The sequence below is a fragment of the Ovis canadensis genome, chromosome 1 (assembly GCF_042477335.2).
Source record: "Ovis canadensis isolate MfBH-ARS-UI-01 breed Bighorn chromosome 1, ARS-UI_OviCan_v2, whole genome shotgun sequence".
Classification (NCBI taxonomy): domain Eukaryota; kingdom Metazoa; phylum Chordata; class Mammalia; order Artiodactyla; family Bovidae; genus Ovis; species Ovis canadensis.
In genome coordinates this window covers 241489299-241508020 of record NC_091245.1, presented here as the reverse complement: position 1 = coordinate 241508020, position 18722 = coordinate 241489299, and the positions used below count along the sequence as shown (strand labels likewise).

The 18722-nt window shown below is 39.4% G+C and overlaps 1 protein-coding gene across 1 annotated transcript; it reads right to left on the bottom strand.

The window, feature by feature from the left end:
- Window positions 1–8380: 8380 nt before the first annotated feature.
- Window positions 8381–16940, bottom strand: COMMD2 (COMM domain containing 2). Its single transcript, XM_069580736.1, has 5 exons — window positions 15385–16940; window positions 15212–15289; window positions 14476–14558; window positions 11352–11525; window positions 8381–8959 (listed from the first exon to the last, which is right to left on the bottom strand). Exons 1-5 carry the CDS (start codon window positions 15449–15451, stop codon window positions 8762–8764), a joined length of 600 nt encoding a protein of 199 aa, XP_069436837.1. The 5' UTR covers window positions 15452–16940; the 3' UTR covers window positions 8381–8761.
- Between the last annotated feature and the right edge of the window lie 1782 nt (window positions 16941–18722).

Sequence of the window (18722 nt, the reverse complement as noted above, 5' to 3'; positions counted from 1 at the left end):
AAAGCAGAAATAGATGTTTTTCTGGAACTCTCTTGCTTTTTCCATGATCCAGCAGATGTTGGCAATTTGATCTCTGGTTCCTCTGCCTTTTCTAAAACCAGCTTGAACATCAGGAATTTCACGGTTCACGTATCGCTGAAGCCTAGCTTGGAGAATTTTGAGCATTACTTTACTAGCATATGAGATGAGTGCAATTGTGCGGTAGTTTGAGCATTCTTTGGCATTGCCTTTCTTTGGGATTGGAATGAAAACTACCTTTTCCAGTCCTGTGGCCACTGCTGAGTTTTCCAAATTTGTTGGCATATTGAGTGCAGCACTTTCACAGCATCATCTTTCAGGATTTGAAATAGCTCAACTGGAATTCCATCACCTCCACTAGCTTTGTTCAAGAGATCTCTAGTCTTTCCCATTCTGTTCTTTTCCTCTATTTCTTTGCATTGATCACTGAGGAAGGCTTTCTTATCTCTTCTTGCTATTCTTTGGAACTCTGCATTCAGATGCTTATATTTTTCCTTTTCTCCTTTGCTTTTTGCTCTCTTCTTTTCACAGCTATTTGTAAGGCCTTCTCAGACAGCCATTTTGCTTTTTGCATTTCTTTTCCATGGGGATGGTCTTGATCCTTTTATCTAGTACAATGTCACGAACCTCCGTACATAGTTCATCAGGCACTCTTGTCTATCAGATCTAGTCCCTTAAATCTATTTCTCATTTCTACTGTATAATCATAAGGGATTTGATTTAGGTCATACCTGAATGGTCTAGTCGTTTTCCCTACTTTCTTCAATTTAAGTCTGAATCTGGCAATAAGGAATTCATGATCTGAGCCACAGTCAGCTCCTGGTCTTGTTTTTGTTGACTGTATAAAGCTTCTCCATCTTTGGCTGCAAAGACTATACTCAATCTGATTTCGGGGTTGACTATCTGGTGATGTCCATGTGTAGAGTCTTCTCTTGTGTTGTTGGAAGAGGGTGTTTGCTATGACCAGTGCGTTCTCTTGGCAAAACTCTATTTGCCTTTGCCCTGCTTCATTCCGTACTCCAAGGCCAAATATGCCTGTTACTCCAGGTGTTTCTTGACTTCCTACGTTTGCATTCCAGTCCCCTATAATGAAAAGGACATCTCTTTCGGGTGTTAGTTCTAAAAGGTGTTATAGGTCTTCATAGAACCATTCAACTTCAGCTTCTTCAGCACCGGTTTGGGCATAGGTTTGGGTTATGGTGATATTGAATGCTTTGCCTTGGAAACGAACAGAGATCATTCTGTCGTTTTTGAGATTGCATCCAAGTACTGCATTTCGAACTCTTTTGTTGACCATGATGGCTACTCCATTTCTCCTAAGGGATTCCTGCCCACAGTAGTAGATATAATGGTCATCTGAGTTAAATTCACCCATTCCAGTCCATTTTAGTTCACTGATTCCTAGAATGTCGACGTTCACTCTTGCCATCTCCTGTTTGACCACTTCCAATCTGCCTTGATTCATGGACCTGATATTCCAGGTTCCTATGCAATATTGCTGTTTACGGCATCGGACCTTGCTTGTATCACCAGTCACATCCACAACTGGGTACTGTTTTTGCTTTGGCTCCATCCCTTCATTCTTTCTGGAGTTATTTCTCCATTGATCTCCAGTAGCATATTGGGCACCTACTGACCTGGGGAGTTCCTCTTTCAGTATCCTATCATTTTGCGTTTTCATACTGTTCTTGGGGTTCTCAAGGCTAGAATACTGAAGTGGTTTGCCATTCCCTTCTCCAGTGGACCACATTCTGTCAGACCTCTCCACCATGACCCATCCAAGGAACGGCGGCTGTGAGGGTGCAGGAGGGCCGAGCGGAGCTACTCCATGTTCAAGATCAGGAGGGGCGACTTTGTCCAAGGTAAGGAGCAGTGGCTGTGCTTTGCTGGAGCAGTCGTGAAGAGATACCCTGCATCCAAGGTAAGAGAAACCCAAGTAAGATGGTAGGTGTTGTGAGAGGGTATCAGAGGGCAGACACACCGAAACCATAATCACAGAAAACTAGCCAATCTGATCACACTAGGACCACAGCCTTGTCGAACTCAATGAAACTAAGCCATGCTGTGTGGAGCCACCCAAGACGGGCAGGTCATGGTTGAGAGGTGTGACAGAATGTGGTCCACTGGAGAAGGGAATGGCAAACCACCTCAGTATTCTTGCCTTGAGAACCCCATGAACAGTATATATTGTATAATTCTACTTATTTGAAACATCCCCAAGAGGCAAATCTGCAGAAAGTAGATTAGTGGTTGTCAGGGACTGGAGGGAGGAGGAAATGGGGAGTGATTCCTCATGGATATGGGTTTCTTTCTGGAGTGATGAAAATGTTCTGTAATCAGATAGTGGTGACCATGTTTGCACAACTTTGTGAATATTCCAAACCGCAGTCAATTGCACTTTGAAAGGGTGAATTTTATGTTATTTGAAATATTTCTCAAAAAAATAATTTTTAAAAGGAGGGAAGGACTTCTCTGGTCATCCAGAGGTTAAGAGTCCATGGTCCTAATGCAGGGGGCACAGGTTCAATTCCTGGTTGGGGAACATGCCACTCCGCATGGCCAAAGAAATAAAATTTAAATTAAAGAAGGGTGGGGGAGGGGAAGGAAGGAGGCTTAGAAAGTTTGGCATGAAAAGAAATTGTTCTAAGTGCCTAAGAAAGGCATGGAATTTGGTATTTATGTCTAGGCAAAGAGTGGAACAAAAAAAGGCATGGGAAAGGATACCAAATAATTATACCCTTAAGGTCCTAAACATTAAAAAAATTTTTTTAATTATATTGCTCATATTGTGAGACAAATCACTTTCTCCTTTTGGAAAGTACATGGTGACTCGCTCATTTTTTTAAGTACTGAAAAAAGTTGTCTATGGCCTTTCTCAGTTCTTTTAGTTTATGTATTGTGGAACAGTCTTGGTGCAAATCAAGTAATTCTATTTTGCTGCAGGACTTACACTCACTTGAGCTTTGTAAGGGCTTTTAATTTGGAATAAAAGCATATGGTTTGCAGACCATGCCAGAAAATCAAATTCTAACCATCTATACTTGCTCCAGTGAAACTCAAAGACTTCCCTGGATTTTCTTTTCCTCATTCTCTGAATTTTAATCTGTGTGATTTTAGCCTTTGAGTTAACTGAGAAGCCTTTTCGTTCTGTGCACTAAGCACATTCCTTCAAAGCCACAGGCATCCACTTCTCATTGGATTTATGACAATCACAACATCGGCATGCAGGTATTAAAAAAACTCCATTTGCTTTTCCCATCACACCTCTGGTTACCTCAGGGAACCCCTCTTCGGTAGAAAAGGAGTAAAGATAATTTCTGCCATCCAAACCATGTCCAAATACTCCAGAGTATTCTGCAGTCATGTGCCTTTTCTTCTGCACATTTCTACAGCCCTAGCTATTGAATCATACTAGGAATTTTGCTTTCCAGAAGAAGGTGGACTTTCAAGGAAAAATGGTTCCAACAGACAGCAGCCCAAAGGAACTTCCCTTCTGCAGAATAGCCCCCTGCCACCTAGGATACTCCTTTCTGTAGACTGGTAAGTTTATGAATTAAATGATTTTCAAGGATGGAATGGCCTGAGAGCATTCTAAACTTTACGACTTTACCCTTTGTTCAACACACAACATAGATCATTCTAAGTATTTAATATTTAACACGATGGAGTCACTGCCTTTGTAAAAACAGCTAGAAAAGGTTTTAAAATTTGCTTTGTTCTCCTATCAGCACAATGCCATACGTAAATGGGTGGATCAGAGTTCAAAGTAAAAGAGTAAAGACTAAGAAAAATAAAGAATAAAAGAGGTAAAAGATCTCACGAAGTTTGTGAGAAAGGGCAAAAACCCTTTTCTCTGGGTTGCCTCTTTGTAGCTGGTCATTGGGCAGACTGTTCTGTGAGACTAGAGATGATAATGGCAGGAGAGGAAAATGAAAATTGTGATCTTTGCAACTAAAAAACATCAATTTAGTTTCAAGTACAATAAAAGTGCATGGCCTCTCATTCTGACAGTTATATAATTAGCAATATTTCTAATGAAACAAACAATTTACACTATACTTTAAAAATTCTTATAAAAAGTTGATAGGGTTTAAGTTGATTAATGCAGATATCTATATTCCTGATGCTTTTTTATTTTAGGCCCATAAAGAAAATAAAATTACTTTTCCCATGTATCCCTATTATAGTAAGTAGACTCTTATGGACTCATGGCTACCAAACATAATTAAGTCATTTGAGTTCCTGTGCAGAGAGGACTGGAACTATATAAAGATCCATTAATATTCAAGTGACAGTCATTCAACATATGTATTTTATTGCCATAAAGCATATAATTGTTTTCTCACCTTGAAATAGTATACACTATTTTGCAAAGCTGAGAAACAGTGGGTTTCTTCCGCTTTTATAATTAAAACATCATTCTCAAAGTTTGCAAAGCTCACTGAAGTAACCACACTAATAGTGAAGCTGGGCTTGCTTGTTTTGCTTTAAAGGAAAGTATGTAGGTTTGAGCATAACTGTCATGGTGGTTTTAAAAACGAGTATGTTTAAACCAGAGGCAATATAGTACTACACCCTTTGTACCAAAGTATTTTTCACTTGTAGTGAAAGAAAGGAAAAGAGATGACAGTTACCAATCACTGTGGAAACCATGGAAGGGTAAGCTAAAGAGAGATTTAAACATATATATTAAAAGAAAAGGACAGAGAACAGTATGTAAAGTATAGTGAGTGAAGTCGCTCAGTCGTGTCCAACTCTTTGCGACCCCGTGGACTGTAGCCTACCACGCTCCTCTGTCCATGGGATTTTCCAGGCAATAGTACTGGAGTGGATTGCCATTCATTCTCCAGAGGATCTTCCCGACCCAGGGATCGAACCCCGGTTTCCCGCATTGTAGACAGACGCTTTACCATCTGAGCCACCAGGGAAGTAAAGTATAGTAGGAAGACTTTAATATTAACAGTGGACAGATCTTCCTAATCATGAAGGCTGTGAGAACTACAAAGAGGTATTATGTTTTCCTGTGGAGATTAAAAGCTCCATTTAGATATAATATTACCTAGAAAAAAGAGAGCTGGCTTAGCTAGTGCCTTGAGATTCCCATGTTTCTTTCACTAGCATGGAGGGAAAAGGACGAAAAAAAAAAAAAAAGGACCCTGGACCAAGCCTATAGGTAAAACCTTCAGCCTGTCTACCTGAGTCCTTTGGGGACTAGGCAGATTGAATACCTGAGTTTTCTGGAGAGTTATGTGTGTATCACTCTGAGAATTAAATTTTTGTTTTGTTGAAACTTTATTTTTGGCTGTGCTGGGTCTCTGTTGCTGAATAGGCTTTTCTTTAGTTTTGAAGAGTGGGGGCTACTCTCTAGTTGCGGTGTGTGGGCTTCTCATTGCAGTGGTTTGAGACCTCTAGGGCACTTGAGCTTCAGGATTTGGGGGTCCATGGGCTCGGTAGTTTCAGCTCCTGGGCTCTAGAGCACAGGCTCGATAACTGTGCACAGGCTTAAGTTGCTCCAAGGAATGTGGGATCTTCCTGGATCATGGATTGAACCTGTGTCTCCTGAATTGGCAGGTGGATTCTTTACAACTGAGCCACCAGGGAGGCCCATAAGAATTAAAATTTTCAATAAAAGTACTACTAAAAATGTATTTAAGCTTTTTCTTCTTTAGACTTCAAAAAAATTTTTTTAATACAAGTTAAACTCAGTATAGAAATTAAGAAGGCAAAGGAAGTCATAATCCTACCACCCAGAAACCACCAGGTAACATTTTCTCTCAGTTCCTTAAGAGTGTTTTAGACAGAATTCAGGTTATAAATAATGAGACCCTCAGTCCACATTAGTATATTCTAAAGTCCTCTACTACACTGAACATTTTATATGCATGGTCTCATCTGGTCTCTACAAGCCAATGAGATAGGTGTTATTATTCCTATTTTAGAGATGAAGAAAACAAAGCTTTGAGAATTTATCAAGGATCCATAAGAAGCCACAAAAACTAAATTTAAATCCTTTTGTCCATTCCCAAAGACTGATTTCTCATAGGATCATACCCTAAAGGGCAACATACTGTTATACATTTTAAAGATTCCCACACAAGCATCCTTTACACACTTTTAAAAAAATTAATTTAATTGGAGGCTAACTACTTTACAATATTGCTTTACCCACTCTTAATGCTTTTTCAAACTTTCCTTCGCATTAGGTTCTCATTTTCCAGTTTTCACAAAAGTCTGTTTTCTTCTTATAGTATCCACACCACTTTCTAGTTTGCTGTTTTAAATTTACTCAAGCTTGGAAACATCAATAACAAAATAAACTCAGGAAATTTGTGAAATACAAAGGAGACTTCCAGTGGGTGAAGTATATGTAGACTTTGTAATTACATATATTGATTATTCCCTATTCACAGAGCTGTTCAGAGAAATGATATGTTACCATTCTGGCTTTGAGACTTAAGAGCTATTATGCTTAAGTCTAAACATGAATCAGCAAATCCTAAAAAATAAACACACTCGTAATCCAAAATGTTTTAATAAACATGTAGATAGTTACAGATGGAAAGGCATATCCCAGAGTCAAGAAACTGGTCATATAGGAGAGCATCTGCAGAAAATATGTTCATATACAAACTACAAAAAAATTAATGTGCCATAAAACAAATAAGGCACAGGAGTGGGTAAGGGTGTGGAATGTTCAAACAAGAAAAGGAAGAGGCTCATTAGATGCTCTGTGGGGAACAAAAAAAAGTGAGTCCCAGATTCAAAAGGAAGACTGCTCCCAACTCATTCAGGCCCCAAAAAGCAAAGAACATCAGAAAGAACAACAAAGCAGAGAGACTGGAGACAAGGGGTTTTTGTTCAGTCACCAAGTCTTGTCTGACTCTTCATGACCCCATGGACTGCAGCATGTCAGGCCTCCCTGTCCCCCACCATCTCCTGGAGTTTGCCCAAGTTCATGTCCATTGCATCGGTGATGCCATCCAACTATCTCACCCTCTGTCGTCTTCTCTGGAGAAGGGAGCAGCAAACCACCCTAGTATATTTGCCATGAGAACCCCATAAACTGTAATAAAAAGACAAGGGGAGTTTGATACAAATTAAAAAAAGAGACTAACACATGCTTTGTTGTTTTGCTTGGGATAAGAATAATGGGTATAGAGGAAGAATAAAAGTTGCCCTAAGAAGACACAAGGATATTATTTCAATTTCAGCTGCAGTCGGCCCTGCTTATCTCTACCCAATGTGGACAAATAAGAAGCCTCACAGGGCTATTTTTATTGTATAAGCTTGGCAGGCATGTTGCTTTTAACCTGATGACATATGCTACAATTTCATGTACTATGTAAAGTTTTCTCTTATTTGTGAGGTTGTTAACATGAAAGCTTCATTAATCAAGTTATCACTATAATCAAAAATGATCTGAGTATAGTTTGCTTACAGTTATTTTGCAAGTGCATAACATGTTTTTTCCACACATGTATGGAAAAAAGATGCCTACAAGGGGATGATGGGTGGCAATTTCAATTGTGCTTCTCTTCCACTGGCCTGTTTCCTGCGAGGCTCTCTCTTAAGAGAAAGAAGAAACATGATGCCACTTTGACTTGGAAATCTCTAACTCTTAGGGGGCAAAGTAACAACAGAGCCTGGAGCACTGCTTAGAGTCTGACGTTTCTAAAGCCCTTCCCGATTTGCTACGTGGGATGAGATTCTCAGAATAAGGTTCTGGATAGATATTCAAGACTGAACCCCATTTTCCACCCTTCCACGCAACTTCCTCCTTAAGCCTGTTCCTCCTTAAGTCTTCCTGTGTCCCTGACAGTGACCTGACATGTCGGCAGCTGAATTTTTCAGGCCAGTAGCTTATGATCACCCACTTAAAAACAACACAAAACAAAAATCAAGTTTTTGTTTAAGGGAGAAGGGAAATTTGCCTGGAAAGTAGTAAACATGGCCTCCCTTTGCCCTCTTTACACTTTATTCAAACAGAATTTTAAAAAGTGACTGTAATTTATATCTAGATAATTAAGAACTGATTACAATTTGCCTGCATCCATTGTTTATAAATGTCGAATGGCAGTGTGTCTCTTAGATGCTTTGGTAATAGGGGAAAAAATTAATCCTTGATAAACTACAATATTTTCACACAAATTTGAGTACTATTTAAACTTATTAGCATGGCAACTTAAACTTAAGCAACAAGGTAAGTACTTAGTATATGCACAGCCAAATAAAATACATGAACTGCCTAAAAAATGTTGCATTTTAAAAATTCATATTCACTTCCCACTATTCTATGGCTATTAACATCATGGTGTGCTTTAAAGTAAAACATTAAACTGTCTAGAAATGCTATGAATAATAATAGAATTACATGGTGAACTTTATTTTTAAGTTTAGATCAATAAGGAGGAAAACAATAAACTAGTCAGGAAAAGCATCAAAAAAATATAGTCATTTATATACACAGAGGATTTGAACAGTATAGATTCACTTTCAGGTGATTCAATCCTATTTACACATTTACGATACAAACTACATCTTAACTCAAGAAACTGACCATATTTAGCACCGAGAAAGAAACTTCACTTAGCCTGTGATCATGACCTCAGTATCTTGACACAGGAAAAGAAATTTTATGAAATCTCTATGTATTTATCACTATCAACTTAAAAAATTGTTTTGAAAAATAACTACTGCGTATCATCAATTCACAAGTGATTCAGGAGGAAGAAACAAACTGGGACTACTTGATATTGCGCACGACTCTCCTACAGTGGTTTGTTTTCATCTCCTCCAAGGCTTGCTCCAACTGCTGAACCAAGTGGAGCAGGGTGGCTGGGTCTGTCTGCAGAACTTGAGTGTTGTGATCTCCATTCTGATTAAGGTGGAGCTTTATAGTCACTGATGGTTTAATCTGTTGCCTGAGGCTTCTGCTTGCAAGCTTAGTTTTAAAAGGAATAAGAGCATAATAACTATTTAACAATCATGCTGGACATATGAATAGTGACATTATACCATACACAAAAATTGAATTTCAGATAAATCACAGACTTCAAAATGAACAGTAAACTTTAAAATCTTTGGGAAAAAAAAAACTACGATGTATAGGTAGCCATACAGTATGCAAGGGTTATAAAAACAAAACTCATAAATAAAAAACTGATAAACTGAAATACATTAAAATTATTAAAACTTCTTGGAAAGATATCTAAAAATAGTTAAAAAAAAACCAAGCCACAACCTGAGAAAAGATACTTTGTAACACATAAAACCAAAAAACAGTATCAAGAATGTATGAAGAAGTGTTCTGATTCAATAAAACCCCCACAAAACCAAGAAAATTGTACAGATCTATGAAAGCACTTTGCAAAAGTAATAAAAATAAACACAGGAAATACGTTCAACTTTATTAGAAAATGGCCAATAAAATCATGCTGTTTATCAGACTGGCAAGAATTAGAAACCTGCCCATAAGGAGCACTGCGAAGTGATGATAATGACTTGGTAACTTATCTGCTGCTGGTGAGAGTGATGAGAGAATTACTTTGGAAAACAGATAAAATTACTAGCAATTCCACTCAGAGGTACATACTGTAAACTCTTACACATATACACATATTCATAATAGTACTTGTTTCCAAGAGCCAAAAGCTAGACATATCTCAAATATTCTTTACCAACAGAATGGATAAATTGAGAATATTCATACAATGAAATGCTTACTAAATGATGGGGAAGAGAAGTAAACTACAGCAATCTGAACTGTCAATAAATCTAAAAAGAAAATGTTTAATCAAAAAAGCAAGTTGCATATGCCTTCAAGGAGCCTATAATCTGCTTTATACCTTCTCCTGTGTTAATATATATTTAAGCACTCAAGACACTGGGATAGAATTGCTAAGCTTGTCTAGCTGAATTTCTGTAACCTATTCGGACCACTCAAATCAGAAGAATCTACTATTACAGCGGTTTACAAACGTTATTACACATTAGAATTACCTGGGTGACAAGGGAGCTTTAAAAAATCCTGATGCCCAGGTAAAACTCTGTACCAATAAATCAGAACCTCTGGGGCAGAACACAGATATCAGAATTTTTTTAAAGCTCCCTAAGGTCATTTCAATGTGCAATCAAGTTTGGGAACTAGGGAGCTATCCTACATATTCATTTGTTCATTCTCAGATTCACATGGGTCTTTACAACTTATGCTGTCTCCTCTCTCAATATTACCCTGATTATCTCCATTCATTTCTTTTTTCTGAAATTTACCCTTCTTTTATTGATGCTTTTCTGGAACATGCCAGTGTACACTGAACTACCTGAGATACAGCTTTTCTGAAATACTCAGAAGTACCTTTATTTATACAGTTATATTCTTTTTTTCCCTCCAGAACCTTATTTCATAACTATCTTTAATTACTAGTTATTTTGAGACATCTAATATCACTAAACAAATAATATCTTTTCCAGCTGAGAAAGTATCTTACAATTCTGGTTCCCAAAGCATTCAGCACAGCCCTAATCAGTGATTGCATGGCATTCAATAAACATCTCTTAACTAGCTTATCTGTCACTGCTTGAGAAAGGGCTGCATGCAATGTCTGAAAACTCCTTTTTGGTTGTGTACGTGGCTTTAAAAACAACCCAACCCTCATAAAAAGAAGGCAGACATAGAAGAATATTTATTGAATCATTTCATGAATAGAAAGTTAAAGAGCAGAAAAAAATAATCTATGCATTAAAAGTCAGGATGCTGGTTGCCTTTGAAAAGGATGGGGAAGTAACTTGTAGAAGGCAAGAAGGATGCTTCTGAGGTGCTGATCATGGGTGCTGCTTTCATAGGTGTTTTTACCACATGATAATTCATTGGGCTATATACTGACCTATGCACTTTTCTATAAATGTGCTTTATTTAGACAGAAAAAGGTTTTCTAAAAGCTAAGCACCACTTAAAAAATATAGGTAACCATCTGCTTTTCCAAAATAACCTATTTCTTATAAACTTCACAAATTAAACCAATGTGAACATATTAAAAATATAAGAAAATGGGGAATTCCCTGACAGTCCAATGGTTAGAACCCAGCCCTCTCACTGCCAAGAGCCTGGGTTCAATCCTTGGTTGGGGAACTAAAAAATCCCACAAGTCTTGCGGTGTGGTTTGGGAAAAAAAAAGAAAATGAACTATTTGTGAAATGGTCTAAAAATGGACATTAAAAAACTGAAGTTTCAAACCAGAATTTGGTTAAGGTGGTAAAGAATATAATAAGTGTGAAGACATAAGCCTAAAATAAATCTTATATTCTATGTCAGATTTTTTTAAAAAAAGTCATACCTGTACATCCAGTCGCCATTCAAGGCTGTGGTAACTGGGAAGGTCTGGTGCCAATTCACTCAGGATAGTTCTGATCTCCTTTCTGTTGTCTAGATAAAGCTGAAGCAACAATTTGTTCAGTTCTTCAGGAAATCCCAGAACAAAAACAGAATCTTGGAAATCCAGTTCAGAAATCTAAAAATGAATCAAGTTTATCAAAATTTATTTGTGTCTAATAAATGCTGAAATACTGGATATACACAAAAAAATATGAATTCTATTGTCTAGTAAAAGAAACAACACTCCTTAGTAAAAGGCAACCCCTGTCCACTATTCCAAATTCTGAGTTTCTGATACATAAAAATAAAAATAAGCAACAAAAGCGAAAACAAACTAGTGGGTCAAAAGGCTTCTGCACAGCAAAGGAAAGCATCAACAAAATGAAAAGGCAACCTACTGAATGAAAGAAAAATCTGCAAATCACGTATCTGATACACAATAGCAAAATAAATAAATAAGTAAATAAACCCATAAATAATCTGATTTTAAAATGGGCAGAAGATCTGAATTCATATTTTCCAAAGAACACATGTAGAAGGCCAACAGGCACATGAAAAGATGCTCAGCATCACTCATCACCAGGGAAATGTAAATCAAAATGATGAGATATCACTTCACATCCACTGGAATGGATAGTATCAAAATGACAAGAAACAAGTGTTGGTAAGGCTGTGGAGAAAAGGGAACTCTTGTACATTGTTGGTAGGAACATAAATTGGTGCAGTCACTATGGAAAACAGTATGGAGGTTCTTCAAAAAACTAAAAATAGAACTACCATATGATCTAGCAATTCTACTTCTGGATATTTACCCCAAAAAAACAAAAACACAGATTCGAACAGACATATGCACCCCCATGTTCACTGAAGCATCTATTTACAGTGGATAAAACGTGAAAACAAACTAAGTATCCATCGAAGGATGAATGCATAGAGAAGTTGTGGCATAAATACACAGTGGAATATTACCCATCCGTTAAAAAAAAAAAAAAAAGGAATCTTGCCATTTGCAACAACATGGATGGAACTTGAGGGCATTATGCTAAGTGAATTAAGTCAGACAGAAAAAAGAAATACTGTATGATCTCTCTTACATGTCAAATCTAAGACAAACAAAAAACAAAAAAAGCCCCACAAAACTCACAGATACAGAGAACAGATTGGTGGTTGCCAGAGGCAGGGGGTAGGTGGAAGAAAACGGTTTAGGTAAATCTTAGTGGGATATTCAGATGCTGACCGGACACATAAAGTCATGTATTTGGTCACCAAAGGGACCAAAGGGAGAGAAGGACGTGGAGTCACAGATTTTGGCTATCCAATGGAACAACATTATTAGGGACCAAGCAACCCTAACATTGGTGCTGACTCTAAATAGGAAAAAAGGAAACTGCCAACAGCAGGCTTGCTTTTACTCCCTTACTGGATGACCAACATGAGGAGGGATAAACAGGTGGAGAAAAAGTAGAGGAAGCACAATTTTTTTGTTTCTCTTCCCTTCATTGCATTTGCCTCAGCCACTTTAATACTCTACCTCCCTTGCCCTTTTCCAGTTTCTGCAAGCCGCCCTTTTTGGGAGGGGATGTCACTGTCATTAGACTTGTTTCTGTTTGTAACAGCATAGGCTTGGGTTATCTTGTCCCTTTAGCAAGTATTTCCTGAGATCCTACTATGAGATAGGTCCCATGCTAGGAATAAAGAACTGAATAAATCAAATGGGCTCAATCCCGGTGAGGAGGGCTTATAGTCTTTGGGGCCAGGTAGGTTAGGTTTGTTGACCAATCACATCAGGTAGTCTGTCAGAAGATTCAACTCGACTAAATCGAAGAGCAAGAGGCTAGAGATTGATTGCGAGGAGGAGAGCAGCCAGGTAAGCTCTGAAGAGGGCCAGAAAAGATCACCTAGGAAGCAAAGATGAGTTCCTGCATCAACTAATGGAACACATTTATGTGACAGAGCATTTGCTGTGGAACACCTCTAAGTGTAACATTTTAGGAAGTCTGACAAAAGGAATCTATCAAATATATTTTTATGCAGTTAACCACTCAAATAATCTAATTATTTCACCCTAATTATTAGGGTGAAACACCATAACTCAATAAGCCACACTCTGTCTTTCATCACTTCCAGCGTGAGGATTTGCTATCAAAATGTTAAGCCTTTAGGGTAGTTTCCCAAATTTACCTGATCTTAAGAATGTTTTAAAGCACCTTAGAAAAATATTCTCAAGCCCCTCTTCTGGAAAATCTGATTCAACAGGTTTGAGACAGGAATCAGAAATTTGGTTTAAAAGGGTCACACAACATTCTCACTAAAAGGTAAGTCTGAGAAACAGTAGAATGGACAATATATAAATTAAGCTGTGTGTCTGTGTGTGTATGCGTGTGTGTGTGTTTGTGTATGTGAGTGAAGTCATTTCAATCCTGTTGGATTCTTTGCGACCCCATGGACTGTAGCCCACCAGGCTCCTCTGTCCATGGGATTCTCCAGGCAAAAAAACTGGAGTGGATTGCCATGCCCTCCTCCAGGGCATCTTCCTGACCCAGGGATTGAACCTGAGTTTCTTATGTCTCCTGCATTGGCAGGTGGGTTCTTTACCACTAGCACCACCTGGGAAATCCCATGTAGCCAGCTGTAATTTTTCAAATATTTTTTTCTATTAAGAGCATGGAGAAACAACAACTGGCACAAGATTCTCAGCCAGTATTAAAAAGGGAAAAATGTGGGAAAAAAGGAAAAAAATACTTTATTAAAATACAAAAAGAACTGCCAAAATGCCCAGTTTTCTCAATTCTCCAACAAGCTAGATACTGCTAATACACAAAAAGTTAAATCATTTCATTCTCTGTCTTCTTAGGATACACACAGTAACATGAGGAATTACAGGCAATTCTAATTTATACTAACAAGAGGCATTCGTGCCAGCAGGTCACCTTACAGTCAGATTATGTACGCATGGCTTCACTCAATCAATTATAAATCAGTAACAACATTACTGAAATGAGGAGATCCTACCAGGACTGATACACAGAGTATACTGAACCTCCTTAAGGTCCTGGTAATACAAAACTGCCCACAAAAGCCCTTACCATGAGCTTTGAACTTTCAGTGAGGAGGTATATTAAGCCTTCCACACCATGCTGGACAGTGTCACTACTCACGCTGAGTTTTCCTGAAAAAGAGTAAATATGATCCATTACTCCATGTTTTCGAACACTGCAATAAAAAATAATTTTGGTAATAACCTCCTGTTCATCAGCCATTCCCAGGCAAATGCCTTCAGTTATTTCCCACCATGTAACCTTCTTTACAAAATACAGATGCGTGGAAACAATACCAGGTGTACTATCCCTCTCCTGAGCGCGCAGCTACTTCAAGCCTAACAGAAGAGACAATATCGGAAACTTCCCCTCGTCCATCGGGGGAAAAATAGTTCAGTAAAAGCAGATGTCTGAACAACGAACAACAGCCAAACACTTATGTATTTATGGTTCACCGAACTATTCCACACACTTGGATGCATATAAGCATCATAGTGTATCCGGCAAATGGTGTTATGTCCATTACACGCCAAAAAACACAAGCTTTTAAAACAAACAAACAAACAAACAAAAACCTCAGTATTTAGAGCACGGGCAGGATCTGCGCCCTGACTTACGAGCCCTTCTGCCACATTTATTCTGCCACAACGGCGGGGGGGGGGGGGGGGGGGCTGGGAGGGGAGGGTACAACCCTTGTCCCAAGAACCCCGTCCTCTCCACGGAGATAGAGAACGGCCCACACTTCCCAGAGCAGATTGCACAGCTGTGCCTCCCCGTTTCTTACTGGCAGCGCCTTCGTAGATCTTGGGGTTCGAGCCACGCCTCAGGAACTCCACCGCAATTCGCCCAAACTCTGCGACCACTGCAACGGAAGCCAGGAGACCCTGAGCGCCAGGCGCTCCCTCGATCCCCTCCCCAGACAGCAGGGATCCACCCCCCGCCGCCGCGCGCCCTAACCCGCGCTGTCCACTTTCGGCAGGAAGGCCAGGTGCTCCTTGTGCTCCTCCGACAGGTCCAGCAGCATCTTCCCTGGGTAGCCAATTTCACTGGGCAGCGCCGACCCCACCCTCGCGACTTCCGGGCCCTGAGTCCAAGCGTAAAGAGGCTCCGGCGCTTCAGCGCCCGGAGGTTTGGGTTCCGGGTGAAGGCCGCCCTACACTCAAATGCCTTCCTAAGCACAGACTGAGAGCAGGAGATCCTTCAGTTTGTGAATCAGATGTCCCCTGCGGGGCTCAGAATGCCTTGCTCTGAGGAAGATGAAAAGAGGTTTAAAATTCTACTCGCCCCCTTGCGGAGCTTACGTTAATGATGTTAGTGGCTAACATTTATGAAGCACTGTGTCAAGGCTGTATGTTGTCACCCTGCTTATTTAACTCATATGCAGAGTACATAATGAGAAACGCTGGGCTGGAAGAAGCACAAGCTGGAATCAAGATTGCCAGGAGAAATATCAGTAACCTCAGATATGCAGATGACACCACCCTTATGGCAGAAAGTGAAGAGGAGCTAAAAAGCCTCTTGATGAAAGTAAAAGAGGAGAGTAAAAAAGTTGGCTTAAAGCTCAACATTCAGAAAACGAAGATCATGGCATCTGGTCCCATCACTTCATGGGAAATAGATGGGGAAACAGTGGAAACTGTCAGACTTTATTTTGGGGCTCCAAAATCACCACAGATGGTGATTGCAGCCATGAAATTAAAAGACGCTTACTCCTTGGAAGGAAAGTTATGACCAACTTAGATAGTATGTTCAAAAGCAGACACGTTACTTTGCCGACTAAGGTCCATCTAGTCAAGGCTATGGTTTTTCCAGTGGTCATGTATGGATGTGAGAGTTGGACTGTAAAGCCAAAGAACTGATGCTTTTGAACTGTGGTGTTGGAGAAGACTCTTAACAGTCCCTTGGACTGCAAGGAGATCCAACCAGTCTGTTGTAAAGGAGATCAGTCCTGGGTGTTCATTGGAAGGACTGATGCTAAAGCTGAAACTCCAATACTTTGGCCACTTGATGCGAAGAGTTGACTCATTGGAAAAGACTCTGATGCTGGGAGGGATTGGGGGCAGGAGGAGAAGGGGACGACAGAGGATGAGATGGCTGAATGGCATCACTGACTCGATGAACGTGAATCTGAGTGAACTCCGGGAGTTGGTGATGGACAGGGAGGCCTGGCATGCTGCGATTCATGGGGTCGCAAAGAGTTGGACACAACTGAGCAACTGAACTGAACTGAACTGAACTGATGTCAGGAATTGTTCTTAGGTTTATTAACTTGTTTAGAGTTCACAAGAACCTTATGAGGTAGGTATCCTTATTGTCCCCAGTAGAGATAAGTAAACTGAGACAGGTCAAGCAACTGAAACTAACTTTTTTTAGAGCTAAGTAGTTTGCACAGAGCTTCTGTATATATTATTTTACTTATTTATCTTAATAACCATGCCATCGTTTGTACAGATGGGCCATTTGTACAGCGCGGGTCATCATTTGTACATGAAGAATCCAAAGCTCCAGATACTGTGTTATCAGCCAGTGACAGAGATGGAAGAAGGTCAGAGCCCTTGACCACCTGCTCTGAAATCCATCATTCTGCACAGCATCCTGAAAGATGGAGGTTTGTAACAAGTTCCATGAGTGATTATAAATTAGGATAAAGATGAGGAGGAAGACAATGACCCACTCTTGTCTTTATTTTTTATGTGTTAAGGGCAGTGGGAGAATTTGGTTCCTTTAGCAACTCATTCTTCTCACCTGCTGTGGTTCAAATATAAGAGACTATTGAACAGCTTATTAATAAGAATATGACTCCTCAATTCTCACTCTCTTAGTGGAGGAAAGGGTGGGGGGAAGGAGAGAAATTTCATGTCTATGTTTGTTATATCTAGGGTTATAGATAAAAAGCTAACTATATACTACAAGATATCTATATGAACATTGGAAATGTTTTTCAGCTCTACTCTCTGTGTCTCCCTCATCCCTTACATGTGACTGGAACTGAAATTGTTTCCTATTGTTGTTGTTCAGTCACTGAGTCATGTCCAACTTTTTGCTTCCCCATGGACTGCAGCATGCCGGCTTCCCTGTTTCCTATGTGGGGGCACAGAAAGGCAGATCCTTAAACTTGTTAGGTCTTGAAGCAGCATTTGCAGCTGCTGCTGCTGCTGCTAAGTCACTTTAGTCGTGTCCAACTCTGTACGACCCCACAGACGGCAGCCCACCAGGCTCTGCCGTCCCTGGGATTCTCCAGGCAAGAACACCGGAGTGGGTTGCCATTTCCTTCTCCAATGCATGAAAGTGAAAAGTGAAAGTGAAGTCGCTCACTCTTAGACTATGTTGCAGATCAGCAAAAAATGGCATTTTCTGAAGATTTTATTCATACATTATGGAGAGAATGTCCATTATAGAGGGAATAAGGAATGCTGAAATGAATTTACAAATAGGTATACTATTATGCCAATATAATATAGCATTTCTTCTCTGTGATCTCAGGGACTTCAGCAGGAGAGATGATGGAGGTTGAGGGTGAAGATGGGAAATAAGGATGAACAGAATGGGGTGGTCAAGGAAGGTGGTCAAAAAGCCAAGTTATAGCTGGGGAAACCAACCTGGGAGTTAGAACTTGCTAGGACAATGTATACAGTGACTTTCTGGCACCAAATGTTTTATGGTTGTTTAGAAGTAATTACCTAACTGAAAAACCAAAACTCTAGATTCCAGATCTGAATCTGACACTTAACTACTAGGACCTCCACCAAGTTGTTTTTATATGTTATCAATTTAGCCTCTTCATTTGTAAAATGTGTGCTTTAATGATGACTGTCCTTAGTGTGCCATGCAGGGCTGCTATGATGCTCAGATGAATTAACAAATTCATATTAAGAAATTCATCTTGATGATCAAATTAAATAAACTAGCATTAAGCAACTGATTTGTAAGTGGAAATATTTATGTTTTATGAGCAGATGTTGTGTGCATGTGTCATTGAGAATGCCTTTTGCACATGATTATCATAAAATTCATTTATTTAATTTAACAAATATTTATAGAGCAGTTATTCAAAGCCCAAGCATATGCTATTCATTGGCAATTTAGAGATGAATAAAACACTGTCCTTGCCTAAGAGAAGGTAGTAAAGGAGACAGTCAAGGAATTTCAATACAGTGTGAAAGTGGTTATACCTGAGGAAAGAACAGAATGACCCAGAGCAAAGAGAAGGTGACGCTTAACTTTTATTTCAGTAAGATTCAGGTTTAGAATAAATGTCCCATGGTATCCTGCCTATGCTCATATACTGCTTGACA